This window comes from Sus scrofa, chromosome 11, assembly GCF_054392235.1.
Source record: "Sus scrofa isolate SSC_HxYL_T2T_F1_AM1 chromosome 11, Sscrofa_HxYL_maternal_Yorkshire_Landrace_v2.0, whole genome shotgun sequence".
In the NCBI taxonomy this organism is placed as follows: Eukaryota; Metazoa; Chordata; class Mammalia; order Artiodactyla; family Suidae; genus Sus; species Sus scrofa.
The window spans coordinates 72,394,311-72,414,327 of NC_139393.1; the positions used below are offsets into that span (position 1 = coordinate 72,394,311).

The 20,017-nt window shown below is 42.6% G+C and overlaps 1 protein-coding gene across 1 annotated transcript in view; it reads right to left on the reverse strand.

Annotated features, from left to right (window-relative positions):
- The window catches only part of DZIP1 (DAZ interacting zinc finger protein 1), a 54,232-nt gene that overhangs the window by 32,861 nt on the left and 1,354 nt on the right, over nt 1-20,017 (reverse strand). The window contains 5 exon segments of the mRNA XM_084982149.1: nt 2,389-2,451; nt 4,731-4,868; nt 8,205-8,366; nt 10,822-10,946; nt 13,691-13,775. Coding sequence (XP_084838275.1) covers nt 2,389-2,451; nt 4,731-4,868; nt 8,205-8,366; nt 10,822-10,946; nt 13,691-13,775 — 573 coding nt within the window.

Sequence of the window (20,017 nt, forward strand, 5' to 3'; positions counted from 1 at the left end):
CAATTCGCTACACAGCAGAGAAAACTCAATCAGAGGAGAGGAAACCAGCCACGTAAAGAGCAAGAGGAAGGATTTCCCAGAGCAAAAACCATATGCAGAAAGAGAAAAAGGCCGAGTGTTCTATAAATTACCAGAAGGTCACGCAGCTAGAAAGAGCAGGTTGAGAGGGGCTCAGAGGTGGCCAGCAGCCAGATTGCGCCGTCTGCTCTGCAGAGGCCGGTGTCAGAAGGAGAAGGTTAGAACTGGGAAACCAGGTATGGGGCCCCTTTAGAAACAGTGGGAGCCCAGTGGAGGGCGGAAGCAATAGAAATGTCCAGAAGAACATGGATATGAGATACTCAGCAGGACCATCTGATAGCCTGGGGATGAACTGGGAATCACGGGGTGGACTAGGATGGCAACAACCAAAAGAAAGGTGTATCTGGAAACAAACCCAACAACTGCCCTTAACATGCTACATTCAGGAAGCAGTGGAGATGCCAAGTGCAAAGCTGGCTATCTCGTCTGGCGCTCAGAAGGAGGGTGGCTCAGCCTGGAGAAATAAACATAGGCATTTTATCTACACACAGCCACCACTCCACTTGAACAAACTCCGTCCAATCCCTGGAGCACCAGAACTATAAAAAATACATCCCTGTAGTTTATAGGTCACCCAGTCCATGCTGTTTTGTTAGAGCAGCCTGGAAGGGGATTTTAAAAAGGCTATAAAACACATACTATTTATTTATTTACTTATTTATTTGCTTTTCTGGGCCTCATCTATGGCATATGGGGGTTCCCATGCTAGGGGTAGAGCTACAGCTGCCAGCCTATGCCACAGCTCACAACAACGCCGGATCCTTAACCCACTGAATGAGGCCAGGGATCAAATCCATGTCCTCATGGCTCCTAGTAGGATTCATTTACACCGTGCCACAATGGGAACTCCCAAAACACATACAATTTAAAGTGGAAAAAATAAGCTGATTTCCCTATCTTAAAATCTCAAATAAAACTACTTTAGATTTTTTTTGCACTACAGTAAAAGCATTTTAACACTTATATTTCTGATTGTCCTCAGTGGAAAGGGAATAGGTGTTACAATTAATTTTTGCTTTTGTTAAAATGATTTTAATGTGAATAATCTTTGTTTTTACAGGCATACCCTCAAAGATTCTCTGGGTTCAGTTCTAGAGCACGGTAATAAAGCCAAAATTGCAACTCCCACTCTTATAATTTGAAGTCCTACTTTTATTCTTCAAGGCATCTTTAGAGCCTTGGTATTTAGAGGATTCAGGCATTATATCTTAAAAAAACAATGTACATTGTTTCTTAATTAAAAATACTTTATTGCTAAAAAATGCATCATCTGACTACACAGGGTTACCACAAACCTTCAATTTGTAAAAAAAAAAAAAAAAGAAAACACACAACTCTCTGCAGAGTGCAATAAAATGAGGTACTCCTATTCTCAAAATTTATTTAGCTGCCACTCAGTAACATGATAAAATTAAAAACATGTATTCAACAATGAAGCAATGATTAAATAACAGATGATACAGCCATAAGATCATCATGGAGCCATAAATAATTTGGAGTATTTTAAGACATAAGAAAATGTTTATGACATATGAAATGAAAAATGACTAAGAGATCTAAAAAAAGCATAATTCAAAATTTGTGAGACATATTATATGTACAGGTTTCTATGCATATAAAAATGCAGCATTTGGGAGTTCCCGTCGTGGCGCAGTGGTTAACGAATCCGACTAGGAACCATGAGGTTGCGGGTTCGGTCCCTGCCCTTGCTCAGTGGGTTAAGGATCCGGCGTTGCCGTGAGCTGTGGTGTAGGTTGCAGACGCGGCTCGGATCCCACGTTGCTGTGGCTCTGGCGTAGGCCGGTGGCTATGGCTCCAATTCGACCCCTAGCCTGGGAACCTCCATATGCCGCAGGGGCAGCCCAAGAAATAGCAAAAAGACAAAAAGACAAAAAAAAAAAAAAAAAAAAGCAACATTTACAGCATAGAAAAAAGACTGAAAGAAATTATAACAAAGAGGTAGCACTAGTTATCTTTGGTACTGGAACTAAAAGTAAAGTATTTTTTGCAATACACGTCTCCACAAATTTTTTCATTTTCTCGTTTTTGGGTGCCCCGTGGCACATGGAAGTTCCCAGGCCCAGGATCAGATCCAAGCTGAACACCGGATCCTTTAACCCACTGAGCTGGACTGACTGGGGATCGAACCTGTGTCCTGGTGCTGCAGAGACAGTACTGATCTTGTTGTGCCACAGCAGGAACTCAACTAATTGTTTTAAGTGGACAAGTACCACCTTTATTATAAAGAAGAGCAGATATTCTCTTCGAAAATGACACACTATTCAGAGGCCATAGTTTTCTTCGTCTTACCTGGCTCCTCCCTTTCTTTTGTTCTTGATGAAGAGCCCGAACTTGAGCTGTCCACTTGCTTTCCTGCAAAAGAGTAAAAAGTGAGAGATTTACATGCAACTCTAACAATGACGTCTAGTCAGAATGGAAGCTTCCTTTTTAATGAGTACCTATGAAACCCAACTATCTATTTGGTAAAATTTTAGCAGGCACTTAAAAAAAAATTAAATAGGGAGGTTCCACCATGGCTAGTGGGAACGAACCCAGCTAGCGTACATGAGGACTTGGGTTCGATCCCTGGCCTCGCTCAGTGGGTTAAGGATCCGGCGCTGCAGTGAGCTCTGGTGGAGGTCGTAGATGCAGCTTGAACCCCACGTTGCTGTGGTTGTGGCTTAGGCTGGCAGTTGTAGCTCCAAATCGACCCCTATCCTGGGAACTTCTATATGCCATGGGTGTGCCCTTACCAAAAAAAAACAAAACAAAACAAAAAAAACAACCCTACAGAAATAAATACAGTCAAAAATGTTTAAATATATTTGAACTTGCTTTCAATTTATACTCTGAGGCAGGAGTCAACACACATCTTCTGTTAAGGGGCTAAGTGAATACACCAGGCTCTGGGGGCCAGATGATTTAGTTACCATATTAGCAGTAGGAGAACAGTCATAAATAAAACATAGTAGTGTGGCTGTGTTCCAATAAAACTTCATTAAAAAACAGGTGCCAGCTTGCCCACCCAAGAAGCTAAAAGGAATCCCCAAGGTTTCTGGGTCCATGGGGTCTGAACTGACAGAGCACACAGGAAGGAGACAGAAGAAATTTAGGTGGGAGCTGAGGATTTCATAACTGGGTCCCTTAAGACATAAAAAAGCAGCCTCCTGGGAGCAACCATCAGCAGTTCCATTCACAACACAATTCCTGGTCCCCTACCACGTACCAGGCACCTTGCTGGGTGGCCCCTGGTAGGCTGGGAGAGGACTAAGAGACGGGCCCTTTCTTGCCCAGCAGAAGAGTGGACATGACAATAGAGGGTTTCCACATAACATGCATGTGATGCTGCAAAAGATCCTGCCTGGAGGACTATGGCCAGGCAATAACCTGGAGAAGTGGGAGAACTCTCTAGAAGAGGTACCATCCCAAGGGAATGAGTAAGTAACAGGGCATGAAAACAGAGGCACATGACAAAGAAAACTGCGAAAGCAGAACTCAGACTGCCTCATCCTGGGTACCACAAGCTCTTGGATGCTGCTAGAATGTCGCAGGAGGTGGGAGGTGGCAGGTCCAGATCCTTAGGGACTCTGAATGCTGGTTAAGGGTCCTAGACTTTGTTTTGTGAAAAGTGGGAGCTGTTAAAGGATTTTAGACAAGACAGTGACATGGTCAGACAGGGTAAAATGCCAAAGGTAGATTTGGGGTAGAAAGTCAAGATAAGAAGCAATGTCTGGAGTTTCCGTTGTGGCTCAGCAGGTTAAGAACCCAACACAGTGTCCATGAGGATGCGGGTTTGATCCCTGGCCTCGCTCAGTGGGTTAAGGATCTGACGTTGCCGTGAGCTGTGGTATAGGTCACAGACGCAGCTTGGATCCTGTGTTGCTGTGGCTGCAGTGTGGGCCGGCAGCTACAGCTCTGATTTGACCCCTAGCCTGGGAATTTCCATATGCTGCAGGTGTGGCCTTAAAACAAACAAAAAAACCCCACCATTAGCTGTCAAAAAAAAAAAAAGAAAGAAAGAAAGAAAGAAAAGAAAAGAAAGCAGTGGCAGCAACCTGTATTCAAAAACACATCTCTATTTTTTTAAATGACATAATATTGCTTTAAAAAAAAAATCCTGAATTCATAAGCTTCAATCTCTATTTAATTTCTGGCCAAAAAAAAAAAAAAAAAAAAAAAGATACTCCTAAGCCAGTGTGACCAAAATAGCCAGGATGAAGGCTGCACTGATTACTGAGGTTCACTTCCAGATGATTGCAATGATATTTCATAAAGGTAAAAGACCATCAGTGCGCCAATGTAGCTGCATACTTAAGCTCTAAAAAAAAAAGTAAGTGTTTCAACGTGCCTTTTGAAAGGGGGCTGACAATTGAAACATGAAAAATGACTAAGGAAATAGAAACCGATTCAAAGTGGTATTATTTGAGAAAAAAATTAAACAATTTTGCTAACTCTTCCGGATCCACATCTATTAGTCAATCAGTGGTATCTAATGAACACCGATTATGACTTATACACGTATTAGGGGACGAGAAAAACAGAGTCACCTTCGCCATCACTGAAAGAGATACTTTTATCTGTAGATGTGCTTCCTGTAAATTAGTTTGCTATGAGGCTTCTAGTGCAGTCACACACACCCCCCTTTTACATACCTGGCTATTCACAAGTTGTATCACATTCTGGAAATCCTGGGAATACTGAGGACGTTCTTCTTTAAACTCTCGGGCATCTCTCAATGTGCCGATGTTAGACTTGATCTGCATATTAGATTTCTGGATTTCTGCCAATTGCTATAAAATAAAAGTATCCTTGGTTCAGATGGTCATACTTTTCTATGCAAAAGAGAACAAAATCGGGGAATACCTGACAACCTCCTGGACATGCATCGTGTTTCTCCTGCTCCCCCTTCCCAGCAGTTTTCCTGTTTCGTTTCTTCCAGTAAAAGAACGTCCACAGGGTGAAAAAGGCAAAGGAAAAGCTAACTTTCTACCCTTAGACAACAGGCTTTACAAATTTGATGGGCACGTTAACAGTTGCAAGAAACAGAGGAGCTGGGTGCAGCCGATTCTCAGGAGGACTTAGTGAGCAGACCAGCATCATCCAGGGACCACTCAGGACATAAGGTTTTCATTGTACCCTTTGCTTATAGGTTCTTCCCAAAGGTACTGGCAGTAGAAACCCTCAGAAAGGCTCAGAAGGCAATATATTAATTTCAAAAAACAAAGGAATGAGGAAGCATTGTTGCCCACTACTTAAGTCTGGGATGCACATGGAAACGAATCCGACTAGCATCCATGAGGACACAGATTCGATCCCTGGTCTCACTCAGTGGGTTAAGGATCCAGTGTTGCCACAAGCTGTGGTGTAGGTGGCAGATGCGGCTCAGATCTGGTGTTGCTGTGGCTGTAGCATAGGCCAGCGGCTGCAGGTCCGATTCAACCCCTAGCCTGGGAACTTCCATATGCCACAGGTAGAGCCCTTAAAAAAAAGAAAAAAAAAGAAATCCGAATAAAGTATAGACTTTAGTTAATACTAATGTATCAGTATTGATTCATTAATTCTAACAAATGTAACATACTCATTTAAAACGTAAGTCAGTAATATGGAAGACTATGTACAGGGTAAGAGAAGTGGGTTTCTATGCAACTTTCTATACTATTTGTTCAATTTTTTTATAAACATAAAACTATTCTAAAAATGAAATCTATTATTAATAATTTTAAAAACCCTCTATAGCCAAAATAGACAAACAACCCAAACATCCCTCAACTGCAAATTCATTGTATGGATATACCAGATAAAATCTGGTATATCCATACAATGAAATATCATTCCGTAATAAAAAGAAAATCAAATTCTGATACATGCTACAACATGGATGCATCCTGAAAACATTATACTAAGTGAAAAGAAGCCACTCATAAAAGATCACATTTTAGGAGTTCCCGACATGGTACAGCAGAAAAGAATCTGACTAGGAACCATGAGGTTTTTGGTTCGATCCCTGGCCTCACTCAGTGGGTTAAGGATCCAGCATTGCCATGAGCTGTGGTGTAGGTCGCAGACGAGGCTCAGATCTGGCGTTGCTGTGGCTGTGGTGTAGGCCAGCAGCTACAAGTCTGATTCGACCCCTAGCCTGGGACCCTCCATATGCCATGGGTGTGGCTATAAAAAGACAAAAATACCCAAAAAAAAAAAAGAAAAATATATGAGCAGCAGATATTGACAGAACATTGTAAATCAACTACAACTGGAAAAATAAAAATCTTACAAAATATATGTATATGAGTGGTTTAAAAAAAAAGTCTGACATGGGGAAAAGTCCAATTCCACAATGATCCTAGGGGCCGGGGTAACCTTGGAAGGAATCTCAAGCAAAAGAACTGTAATTGGCAGCGTACCATAGAGGGAAAAAAAAAAGAGTGTAGCTTTGATGTCGAAGATGTAAAAAAGCTAGTCTTAAGTTGGTTTAGTATCAAAATCTACTACTCTGGGTAGTAAGACATCCCACTTTGAGAAGGCACCACAGTTATGAGTTCGGGAGAGGCCCCTGGAGCAAGGATAAAGAAATTACTAGTACACAGGAGTTCTGATGCTCAGAACCAGAAGTGATATGGGGATAAAGGAACCAACACAGAGTTGCCTGAAGGAAGCCCTTACAGAAAAAGCACAAAGAGCCATCCCAAGTTAATCTCCCCTCAACTTTTTATTTGCAAATTATAACTTCTGGTAAAGCAGATGGAACAGTATAACAAACACCCATTTCACCTGCACCAGGTGTTAATCTTGTACCACATTTGCTTCATAACGATTTGACAGAGACTGGCAAACTTCTTCTGTAAAGAGCCAGCTGGTTTTTGACTCTAGGAGCCATGACTGGGTCACTTTGCAGAAACCGTCAATCAACTATACTTTAATTTAAAAGATTAATTAATTAGGAAGACTTTGGGAGACACATAAGGTCTTGGTCACAACCACTCAACTCCATGGCTGCAGCACAAAAGCTCCACAGACAAAGCATAGAGGAAAGCACATAGTTGTGTTTTATTTTATTTTATTTATTTATTTATTTATTTTTGTCTTTTTTTGCTATTTCTTGGGCCGCTCCCTCGGCATATGGAGGTTCTCAGGCTAGGGGTCTAATCGGAGCTATCGCCACCAGCCTACGCCAGAGCCACAACAACGCGGGATCCGAGCCTCATCTGCAACCTACACCACAGCTCACGGCAACGCTGGATCCTTAACCCACTGAGCAAGGGCAGGGACCGAACCCGCAACCTCATGGTTCCTAGTCGGATTCGTTAACCACTGCGCCACGAAGGGAAGTCCCACATCGCTGTGTTTTAAAAAAATCCCCAAAAAACCCAAACCCTTCGCACATACATGTATACGTTCTTTTTCTCACATTATCCTGCTCCATCCTAAGTGCCTAGAGTAAGGGGGGCGGGGAGTGGGAAGGACTGGGAATCTGGGGTTAATAGATGCCAACTATTGCCTTCGGAATGGATAAGCCATGAGATCCTGCTGTATAGCACTGGGAACTGTATTCCTCTATTTTAGTTTGTGAAGCAAGTTGGCCCCTAGAGGGAGCTCAAGGATCTTCTCTTGCCTCCATGGCTGCTCCCACAGGGGAGGGGAGTCTGCCTTTACCACATGGAGCTCAGGCAGACCCCAGTCCTCCCCACCAGCCAGGTGAGGGTGAGGAAGAGGCCTGGGAAAGGTTCTCTCTCTTTCTGGGTCAGCTGCCTTCTCCCACATTGGCGACCTGCATCCGTCTTTCTGGAAAGTTCTTTTAGAACTTTAGAAAGCTCCAAAACTCAGGCCGGAGGTTATGATTTTGGACTATCCAAAGCTAAACAGTTAAGAAAGAGAGACCACCTTCTCTGATTCGACCAAAATGTACCAAATGTTCTGCACTGGGGTTCGGGGCCAAGGCTCCCACTCTCAAGGAGATGATTTTCTGACTTGTTCTGTCTTCCATTTGCCCAGGTTTCCCAAGATGCTTAGGGAGGAGGGGGTGCCTGGGCCAGGACACAATAAGGGAATTTCTGGATGCCTGGTCCCTGCTGCCATTCTATCACCACCTCTCAAGGTCATGACTCTATCAGTGCTAGGAGGATACTTACATATTCTAACGCTGAATTCTTAGAAGTCAATTCTTTAAACTCTTTCATAAACATTTCCTTGACTTTTTCCATTTCACCAACTAGTTTCTCCTTTTCTTCTTCCTTCCATCTATCGAACAACTTCAGAAATTCTTCCTCTTTTGTTTTTTGCATTTCATATTCCTGAAATTGATTTAATACACAGATTTAAAAGCTCAGGTATGAAGCAAGTATGCAGAATTTTCAATAAATGATCATAGCTTCACCTCGAATGGGTCGGATAATCGTGCAGATTTGAGTTTGGCTTTTTTTTTTTTGGTTTGTTTTTTATTTTTTGCAAAAACACTTCATATAACCAGCAAGTCTGAGCACAATTAATTTTTTTTCCCATCCATCAAAGGGGCACACAGCATCCTTTTGTCCTTACATGCTTCAGAATACAAAGAGATCGAAAGTCTCAAAAGTTCGGTGAACTTGTAGAGCAGAAATGAAATTATGTGTAAAATGTAAACATACTTTAAAAGTCTATTGAGCAGAAGAACCTTTCTTGATACTATACCAGTTTAGGCAGAGTAGCCCCGCCGCTTCCCCAATAAATACAGATATTAATATGTATACTAAATTCCAGATCTAGTCTACACAGCGTTTGATTTCTTGATGACCTTCAGATTTTGTTGTTGTTGCTGTTTTTTACCTGAGGACCTGAATAACACTACAAATAAACTCCACCTAACACACACAGAATACTGCACCCAACAACAGCAGTACATACATTTTTATTAAGCGTACATAGAAGATTCATCGGAATAGACTATATGTTATGCCATAAAATGATTCTCAATTTTAGAAAGTTGAAATCACACAAAGTTATCTCCTCCAACCACAACAGAAATGAGGCCAGAAAGCACTAACAGAAGGAAAACTGGAAAATTCACAAACACAGGAAAACTAAACAATATACTCTTAAACAACCAATGGGTCAAAGAAACACACACTAAGGAGATTCAAAAATACTTTGGGATGATTGATTTTAAAACATAACATACCCAATAAGGGAAGCAAGCAAATCAGTACTCAAAGGAAAATTTATAACTCTAAGTGTCTACATTAAAAAAGAAAGTTCTCAAGAGACAAAGAAGGTCATTATATAATGATAAAGGGGTCAATTCATCAAGAAGATGTAACAGTTATAAATACATTTGCATCAAACACTGGAGCACCTATATATAAAAAGCGAATCTTAACAGAACCGAAAGGAAAAATAAACAGCAACAAAATAAGAGTAGGGGGATTTTAATACCTGACTCTCAACACTGGATTATCCAAGACAGAAAATCAATAAGGAAACACAGGATGCGAACAACACTAATGACAAAATGGACCTGACAGAGATATATAGAACACCCTACCCAGTAACAGCAGGATACACATTCTTCCCAAGCACGTGTAGAACATTCTCCAGGACAGGTTTTAGGTTAGGTCATAAAATAAGTCTTAACAAATTCCAGAAGACTGACATTATATCAAATATCTTTTGTAACCACAATGTCCTAAAACTGGGTAGCAACAGGAAACAGAAAATTCACAAAGAAATTAAACAACACACTCCTGAGCAACCAACGGATCAAAGAAAAAAAAAATCAGGAGTTCCTGTTGTGGTGCAGCAGAAATGACTCTAACTAGTATCCACAAGGATGCGGTTCAATCCCAGGCCTTGCTCAGTGTGTTGGGGATCTGGTGTTGCCATGAACTGTAGTGTAGTTCACAAACACGGCTCAGATCTTGTGTTGCTGTGGCTGTGGTGCAGGCCAGCAGCTGTAGCTCCAATTCAACCCTTAGCCTGGAAACATCCATATACCGTGGGTGCAGCCCTAAAAAGATAAAAAGAAAAAAAAAAAATCAAAAGACAAATCAAAAATATCTTGAGACAAATAGAAATAAAAACACAACATAACCAAAACTTATGAGATACCACAAAAGCAGTTCCAAGAGGAAAGTTTATAGCTATAAATACAGACATCAAGAAAAAAAGAAACAACAAAAAAGAAAAAGAAAAAAAGATCTCAGATAAGCAACGTTAACATTACACCTCAAAGAATCAGAAAAAAAGGAGAACCAACTAAGCCCCAAGCGAGCAAAGGAAGGAAATCATAAAGATTAGCACAGAAATAAATGAAACACAGGACAGGAAAACACAAGAAAAGATTTTTTTAAAAACTAAGAATTGATCTTTTTGAAAAGATAAACAAAACTGACAAATCTTTAGCTGGTCTAACCAAGAAAAGAGGACTCGACTACATAAAATCACAAATGAAAGAGGAGACACTCCAATTGACACTACGGAATTCAAAGGAGCATGATAGCCTACTGTGCACAAGTGCAGGCCAAAACACTGGACAATCTAGAAGACATGGATACATTCCTCGAGACATAAAACTTCCCCAAGACTGAACTGCGAAGAAAGAGAAAATCCAAATAGACGGATAACAAATATGGAGATTGAATCCGTAATCAAAAACCTGCCAACCAAGGAAAGCTCAGGACCCGATGGCTTCACGGGTGCATTCTACCAAACATTCAAAAGAAATTAACACCAGTCCTTCCCAGCATATGGTTGTTGCCGGATGGAGCGACCTACCTTGGAGATTTGGACTGCGTGGGCGTGCTGTGCAGCCTCCAGCTGAGACTTGGTAAGCTGCAGCTGCTCCTTCAACATGTCCATCTCATTCTGAAGCTTGTCAGTCTGCGCCCTTTTCTTATACTCTGTTGCAACAGAAATCTCTCATTAAAATACCCTCTCTTAGAAAGCCTGTCTGAAAATTACAGGGTACAGCCCTATAGATCAGACAAAAGCAACTGCTTTTACTGGGGGTATTACTTTTCTCATGCCACAGGAGCCACCTTTTTATTCTCTACTGTTTATTTTCGGCCCTTTATACGACTTATTGGGCACCGAATTATGTTTAGCAGGTTCTTTCAGCCACCGCGGTGAGGTCGATTATCCGATAGAGACAGAGTGGGAGCCCACTCAGGGAGCTGAAATGCTGATAAGGAATAACCCGGGGCTCTTCTTCGAGACACCTGTCTCGGTCAGAGAAAGGAAGTGACAGCGTCCACATGCAGGTACCACAGGATTGAAATTGCCATGGTCACCGTCCTCCTGGCTCCCACCGAACTCGCCTGAGAACCACCTCATCGGTGCTAAGACGCGAAGGCTGGCGTTCCAAACGCAAGCTCGGGCCATAACCCGTCCACGGGGCAAAAACCAACTACTACTGAGAAGTCGTAAAAGGAAGCAACAAGTGAAGGGAAGAATACTTATGTACATGTACTTACATGCAGATGTAGACATGACTGAATGGATGTACATGTGTCTGTGAGTGTAGACATGAAAGGTATGGAAACCAAAGTAGAAAGTCAGAATCTCAAAGATGACCTGAAGAAATAATACTCTTTTCAGAGTCCGAAATACTCTCTGAAACGAGTATGAGACAAGAACAAGATACTGAAACAGAAGAGAAAGAAGGTCAGTTTCACACGGAAGAATGGCAGGTTAATTAAAATACTGAATCTTCGCACTATCTCCAATACATTGCTTGACAGCATCAGCGGTCCGTGGCTTGTAAATGGGATTTTACGCTGTTCATCTTGCTTACACAAGGGGGTAGCTGTTGCCTAAATAAATCCATTCATCTGAAATAGGCTGGCATGGGAATAGACTGGCCCAAAAGGGAGAGGAAAGCCACACCGAGAAACAGGCTAAGTGCACACCTAGATCCTGAAAACATTGATGATCACGGTAAGAATTTCGGTGGGTTACGGCAGCAATCTGCAGAATGCTCTGATCTGCTCGTGGAGAATCAGACCGTGCATTCTTTGCTTCCGAGGACATTTAAATGAGTGGGAAACCTGGTTCCTTGATAAGGGGCAGAGCCCCTTCCCTCGCCTGCTTCTCTCCTTTCCCCTCTACACACTGGTTATCTTACACTGGCACCCAAACACATCTTAGTATCTGCTGCCTCACATAAGACAAAAAAGTTCCCTTGGTCTCATATTTTCCTCCAGGCAGTGCCTCCCATCTCTGCTTTTCTTCCCAGCAAACATTACTGAAATAAATGTACTGGGTGACCACTGCCTCGCCTGATTCTTAGCTCAGCTCACCCCAGTCCAGCTTTTGTCCCTACGAATTCACTGAAGCTGCTGTGTCAAGGTCACCAACAGCCACTGGGACATCAATGGTCAATTCTCCGTCTTCATCTTACTCTGTGCCTCTAGATCAAGAGCTGTAACTGCCTCCTTCTTGAAATGCTCATGCCCCTTGGTTTCCATGACAACACAGCCCCAGCTTCCCTCCTGCCTTTGTCACTGTGATTTTTCACTCTCCTCGGCTAGTCCTCCTCAGCTCCTCGTGTGGGGCTGACCCTGAGCCATCTTCTCTAAGGGATCTCATGCAGTCCAGTTGACTCACCACTCCCAGGTTTTCTCTCCAGCCTGGGCGTCTACCTTGATCTCCAGACCTCCAGCATCTCCCACCTGTGCGGCAACTATACTTAAGAGTACCCACGGCCAACACCCCTTCTCCATTCTCCTTCCTCCCTCAATCTGCTCCCCTCCCGGTCCCCAGCTCAGTAAACATCAAAGCCATTCCCTCAGCCATTCCCTTGGATAGGACAAAAGCCCAGGATCATCTTTGTTTCATCTCTTGCTCGCATGTTGAGTCACATCTCCATGCCCAGACGTCATCCTTTCCATCTCCGCTTCTTCCACCTCCCCTGGTACCTCTGGTCCAGCAGCTTCCACCACGGCCCCCGAGTCTGTTTCCCACCCTCAGCTAGAGGGGTCATTTTAAAGTACAAATTAGATCATGCCCCCCCCAATTAAAAATTGTCCAGCAGCTTCCCATTACACTTATTAAAACACCCACATTCCTGCCCAGGGGATTCGAAACCCTAAGTGACCTGGCCCCTTTCTAACCCACCATGACTGCTCATTCTGCTCCACCAGCCGTCTCTCTGTCCCCCAAACACGCAGTCCTGCCTCCCCCTCACGGTGAGCGTTCACCTTGCCTGGGAGACTCATTTCCCAGATTTTTCCCAGGCTGGGAATCCCTGCTCAGGAGGCAGGTTTTTGATCAAATATTGCCTCCGTCATGAGACCTTGGCTGACCACCAGGGGTCGCTCTCCATCCCATTCTCCTTCTTTACTTTCTTCCTTGCATTTGTCAGGATTTGAAGAGTCAACTCATTCATGTGTTTAAATGTGAATCCTCCAGCCCCCCAGCCTCCCAATTAGGGTGTAAGAGAGCTGGACAGGGTTCGCCTGCGGCTGTATCCTTGACCCCTAATGCGGTGCATGGCACATAAGAGAGGCTTGATTTTTACTGAGTGATCAAGGACACTGAGACTTCCTCTTAAAAGGACTGAGAGATGCACTGGACCACGTCTCACTAAAAAAAGAAAAAGGTACCAGAAAGAAAACGGCTCTTTGAAATTGAGCTCAAGACTTACCAAGATGAGAATCCTCAGGGTGGCGGCGCTGAATGTGACTCTGTAGGAAAGCTTGGTTCATAAAGGCCTTGTCACAAAAATGGCACTGAAAAGGAGAGCACAACAAATCTAAGAGTCTGTGACAAGTGCCCTTTCCCCCAGTTTGAACTAAAATGTGGGTGCCTGAAGCACTACCTCTTGGGGGCTTTCCTCCATAAGATACCACCTTGGCGAGTGATGCTAAAAACTAAAAAGACACAGAGAACCAGCGTGTTCTCACACTAAACGCAGGGCAGTGAAAACCATCTTTTGACAGTTAAAGTAGATCCTGGCGGTTTCTGGAACCCCGGATGCTGCTCCCGTTACACTGGCGGTTCCCAGCCTGTCAGCATCAACCTGTTCATGACACTCCAGCTACGCTAGCCTTCTTCCTGTCCCTCAAGCAGACCAGCTTCCAAGGCTTTGCATTGAATCTTTCCTGGATCTTCCCATGCCTGGCTCCTTCTCAAGACTCAAGATGTCGTTCAGGGAGCATCTTCCATGCTGGGGCTGAGGGACACGCCCTCGACAAATCTTTCTGGATGATCCTCCCACCAGCCCGTGTCCCATCACGCTGCCTTCTTTCCACCACTGTACATCTCACCAGTTACTATTTCCAGGTTTACTTACTTCACTCGGTTCTAATCTCCTGTCCAAGCCCCCTGGGTTCCAGAATCTCAGCTCCCAGAGAGCACAGACTCTTGTCTATCTTATTCACAGCTTCATCCCCAGAGCCCAGCATTAATAAATCACTGAGCACATGCTTAGAATATCTGGCCTCCTAAGACGAATTTACTGAAAAAAAAAAATTTCTACCAATACTTCTCTTTTCCACTTTAACACATTTAATGTTTAAGCAAAAAATTCAACTTATTTCCTCTATAACCTCCCCCCTAGATTACTCTAAGGTAAATCCTCGATGTTGTATATTTCATTTGTCAATATTTCACAATCTATCTCCAAGAGGACTTTCTTTTAACACAATTATAATATCATTATTCCACCTTTTAAAATGTAAAAATGGGGACTTCCCATTGTGGCACAGCGGAAACAAATCTGACTAGTATCCATGAGGATGTGGGTTTGATCCCTGGCCTAGTTCAGTGGGTTAAAGATCTGGCATTGCCATGAGCTATGGTGTAGGTTACAGATGCGGCTCGGATCTAGCGTTGCCGGGGCTGTGGTGTAGGCCAGCAGCCGCAGCTCCGCTTTGACCCCTAGCCTGGGAACTTCCATATGCTGCAGATAGGGCCCTAAAACAAATTTTAAAACTTTTTTAAAGGTGAAAATGAAGTTACCAACAAATATTCAACCCTTTGTTAATTTTTTTCCTAATACGTCACACATGGTCTTAGAAAACATTTTTACAGCTTGTTTGTTTTGAATCAGAATCCAAATATGGTCATGTCCTGCAAACAGAATTGTCTTTGTACATGACATGATTGTCTACGTAAAAAGTCCAAACGAATTGACAAGAAAAATCCCTGGAACTAATAACCAGCTATAGCAAAGTTGTAGGATACATACAAGGTTAACATCCAAAGTCAACTGCTTTCTTATATACCAGCAATGAGCAAGTGGAATTTGAAATTTCAAATACAATACCATTTACAAATAGCACCCCCAAAAGTGAAATACTTAGGTCTGCTGATAATGGCACAGAGGCTATACATGTCTAAGCAAGGGAGATAGATGGAAACTTGTACCTTCCCCTAAATTTTGCTATGAACCTAAAACTGCTCTAAAAAAAACCCCAAGGAGTTCCCATTGTGGCTCAGAGGGTTAAGAACCAGACAGAGTGTCCGTGAGGACTCGAGTTCGATCCCTAGGCTCACTCAGTGGGTTAAGGATCCGGCATTACCGTGAGCCATGGTGAAGGTCGCAGACGTGGCTCGGGGCCCGCACTGCTATGGCTGTGGCTGTGATGTAGGCTGGCACCTGCAGCTCCAGTTCGACCCCTAGCCTGGGAACTTGCACATGCTGCAGCTCTGGCCTTAAAAAGAAAGAAAGAAAAAAAACCCCAAAGCTCATGTTCACACAAAACCCTGCAAGTGAATGTTTATATCAGCATTATTCCTAATAGCCACACACTAGAACCAAATGCTTTGAAGACAGCCCTCAAAGGAGAAAGGTTAACAAACTCTGACACACATACACCATGGAAGACTGGACATTTTTTTAAAAAATGATTGAATTACTGATACCTACAACAACTTGGTATATCAGGCCCCAAAGCCAAAGCTGTCTGATCTTTCATCACTAGCAGTAAAAGGTATTCTAATAATAGATTTTATAGTAAACAGACACAGAATAAAAATCAGATCATTTGATACAATGAAAGCAGCAGGAGGTTCAGGAATCCCATTTATTGTATAAAGACTCTGCCTTAGAAACAATAAGGTTCCCTTTCAGGATAAAAAGGTAGGAAAGAATTCTACATCACCTAGAACCAAATTTCCCCATTAACTGGAGTTCCCATTGTGATTCAGAAGGTTAAGGACCCTACATTGTCTCTGTGAAGATTCAGGTTCCATCCCTGGCCTGGCTCAGTGGGTTAAGGATCTGGCATTGCCACAAGCTGCAGTGTAGGTCACAAATTCAGCTTGGATCCGATGTTGCTGGGGTTGTGGTGTAGACTGCAGCTGCAGCTCTGAATCCAGCCCTGGCCTAGGAACTTCTATATGCCACACATGCAGCCATAAAAAGAAAAAAAAAAAAACCAAAAAACAAAAAAACCTCGCCATTAATGAAGTAATTGTATGAGTTTGATACACAAATGAATGATATAAATTTATATCGCAAAGGATTCCCCTTAAAAGCATTTTTGGGAAAGAAAAAAAAGGGACAAGTTAAGAAAAATTAGGTACTATTAACTGTTCATAGAAAGGAATCTGATACTCTTTCCAAGACAACTCTGAGAATAGTATAGGTCAAATTATGTTCAGTATACTTGGTTTACAACTGTAGAAGACATGTAGGTTGCATGTTACATAAAACACGTAAATGTCTTAATACAACTTCTATCCAAAAATCATTAAACAATGAAAACCACTGAGTGCAATGGGATTAACACAAGGATTCTTTTATCAAAATGAAGGAGGATGGAGCTTCTCTATTCCTCCAGACATTTTCTGAGCCCTCTCAGAGACAATGGTAGAGAATGGTGGAAAAATAAACCAACATTTCCACTATGCCCACCCACAGTTAGGCCCTTTTAAATCCTTATCTTTTTAAATTTCCATGGCAACCACTTTATCCACAAAGAAATCAAAGTTCAGAAGATTTGTCACAGCCTTATCAATTGCACAGGTAGACGCACATTTCTCTGACAGCAAAATGCCTACTTTTTCTACTCCCAACACTCATCTCCAACTCGAAGAGGGTCAATGACAGGAACAAGGCACAGAAATTCACTGACAGATTCCAAAGTCTGTCTGCACTGCTGGATTGTGGAGAGCAATCTGAGTCTTCCAGGTATGAAAATGAAAGGTCTTTTCAGAAGGAGTCCAAGTCTTATTATTACTTTTACTCTTCACTTTTTACTTTTATTATTACTTATTACTTTTTTTTTTTTTTGTCTTTTGTCTTTTTTTGTTGTTGTTGTTGTTGTTGTTGCTATTTCTTGGGCCGCTCCCGCAGCATATGGAGGTTCCCAGGCTAGGGGTCCAATCGGAGCTGTAGCTGCCAAGCCTATGCCAGAGCCACAGCAACGCAGGATCCGAGCCGCGTCTGCAACCTACACCACAGCTCACGGCAATGCCGGATCGTTAACCCACTGAGCAAGGGCAGGGATCGAACCCGCAACCTCATGGTTCCTAGTCAGATTCGTTACCCACTGCGCCACGACGGGAACTCCCTACTTATTACTTTTTAAAGTTTTAAAAATAACCTGGGAGTTCCCACTGTGGCTCAGTGGGTTAAGAATCTGACTGCAGTGGCTCAGGTTGCTACAGAGGTGCAGGTTCGATCCCCAGCCTGGTACAGTGGGTTAAAAGGCTGTGGTGTAGGCGGGCAACTGCAGGTCCAATTCATAGGTTGCAGCTATGGCTTGGATTCAGTCCCTGGCATGGGAATTTCTATATGCCTTGGGTGCAGTCATAAAATTTAAAAAATGAAGAAATAATACATAAATAAATAAATAAAATTTGATAGCCAGATCATTGGTAACACATTGGCCTTTACACATGGCCATCAAACTACCCCAGCTGTTGGAGGTCTCTAAAAATTAATGACTCCAGGTTAAAGTCAAATAACTATTTAAACAAAATCAGTTGACTGCCCATAAATTTTATTATAGGCCAAATATCCCTAGCCTGTGAATCTGTTAGAAAAATTACAACACCATGGAACCCAGCTAACTTACAGCCAACTATTCTTAGCAACAGTGTTTTGTGTTTTTTGTTTTGTCTTTTCTAGGGCTGCACTGTGGCATATGGAGGTTCCCAGGCTAGGGGTCTAATCAGAGCTGTAGCTGCTGGCCTACACCGCAGCCACAGCAACTCAGGATCCGGGCCGTGTCTGTGACCTACACCACAGCTCACGGCAAATGCCAGATCCTTAACCCACTGAGCGAGGCCAGGGATCAAACCCACAACCTCATGGTTGCTAGTTGGATTCGTTAACCACTGAGCCACGACGAGGACTCCAGCAACAGTCTTTGACTCCCCCTCCCTGAAACACTGACTCTTACAGCATCAGCACTCTGACCTTTGGCCTTGTGGTCTGAGGATTCACAAGGAGCTCACAAGTAGCCGCAGCTCACTCCCAGGAAGTCACTACAGAACTCAGCATCCACATGTCAGATGCTATTGACCGAATCTTCCTCATGCTATACATGCATTATCTCACGGGATTCTCAGAGCACCCTAAAAGGCAGCCACTTCTCATGTTCTCCTTTTCCAGATGAGGAAACGGAGATTTAGAAGTTAAATGCCTTACACAGAAGAACAGCTGGGATTCAAACCCAGGTAGTCTAACTCTAGAGTTGTCATCCCAAAGGCTCAGGAATTCCATAAAGAAGCAACTGTTAAGCCACTTAATAAAAGGGCTGAGTACATCTGTACTATTCTAGGAGTGTGCCTGAGAAGAGGTCACACCTGGGCACACCAGACAGTTTCATCTACCACTGCCATTCAGAGAGTTTGCTGAGTGGCCAACAGGTGGCAGGTGTTACTCATTTGATAAGTGAGTCATCACTTTAGCCTCACATACCCTTCACATTTGAAAACCTTTATTTCCTAGCAGCTGTTTCTAAGATAACCAAAACAATCAAAAAAATGTCTATGAACATAACATCTCTTATGTTAACAGGTTTTAACGTTTCACTGATTACGACCAAAGCCAGATGAGCTTTTTTGAATGTTTAAACAGAATCCATTCTATCCATTTTATGATAAATACCTTTATAAAGAGCCATCTCAACATGATTTATAACATTCTGGTTGTTATTTATTCTTTTGTTTTAAGTTAGCATTTTATGCTTACATTTATTATAGAAAACTCTAATAAAATAGCACTTATGAAACAAATAGGCGATTACTGACATCAAGTATCACTTAATGATCATACCTAAGGGTTGTGTACTCAAGGCTAAACATTAAGATTTTCTAACTTCATTCTTTTCTGCCTGTTCATCTATTTCTAGCACACTTCTCTCAAGACTCCTATTGGGTCAGCCCTAAGCACGATTAACCAGTTTTCTGTTCCCTACACCCAGTTCTCCACATTCACTCTTGCTTTGGCTCCACCATCGCCTAAATCCACTGGAGAATGACTGGAATGGAAGGGTATGAAATCCATCTTGTCAGTTTACTGTTTACTTCAATATCTTTATCAGACATTTTGTGTTTCCTTCACAAGTTGAGAAAAAAAGATACATATGCTGATTTCTGCTACACTAAAAAATTACCATATTTATCTTGGGTTCAACGTCTACCCCATAACAGGTGGAAATTAAGGACAAAAGGCAAAATTTTTTAGTTTTTTAAATAGTCTTGTTATATTAACAACCATTCATGTTCTCAAGAAACACACACTTTAAAATGTTTAGAAGTCAGCAAGTCACTGCCAGATGTTCAAAACTAATAGTATGTATACAGAGACGGAGGAAAAAAAGCCAATATGGCAAATGGTTTTTTTTTTGTTTTTTTTTTTTTGCTATTTCTTGGGCCGCTCCCACGGCATATGGAGGTTCCCAGGCTAGGGGTCGAATCGAAGCTGTAGCCACCAGCCTACGCCAGAGCCACAGCAATGCGGGATCCGAGCCGCGTCTGCAACCTACACCACAGCTCACGGCAACGCCGGATCGTT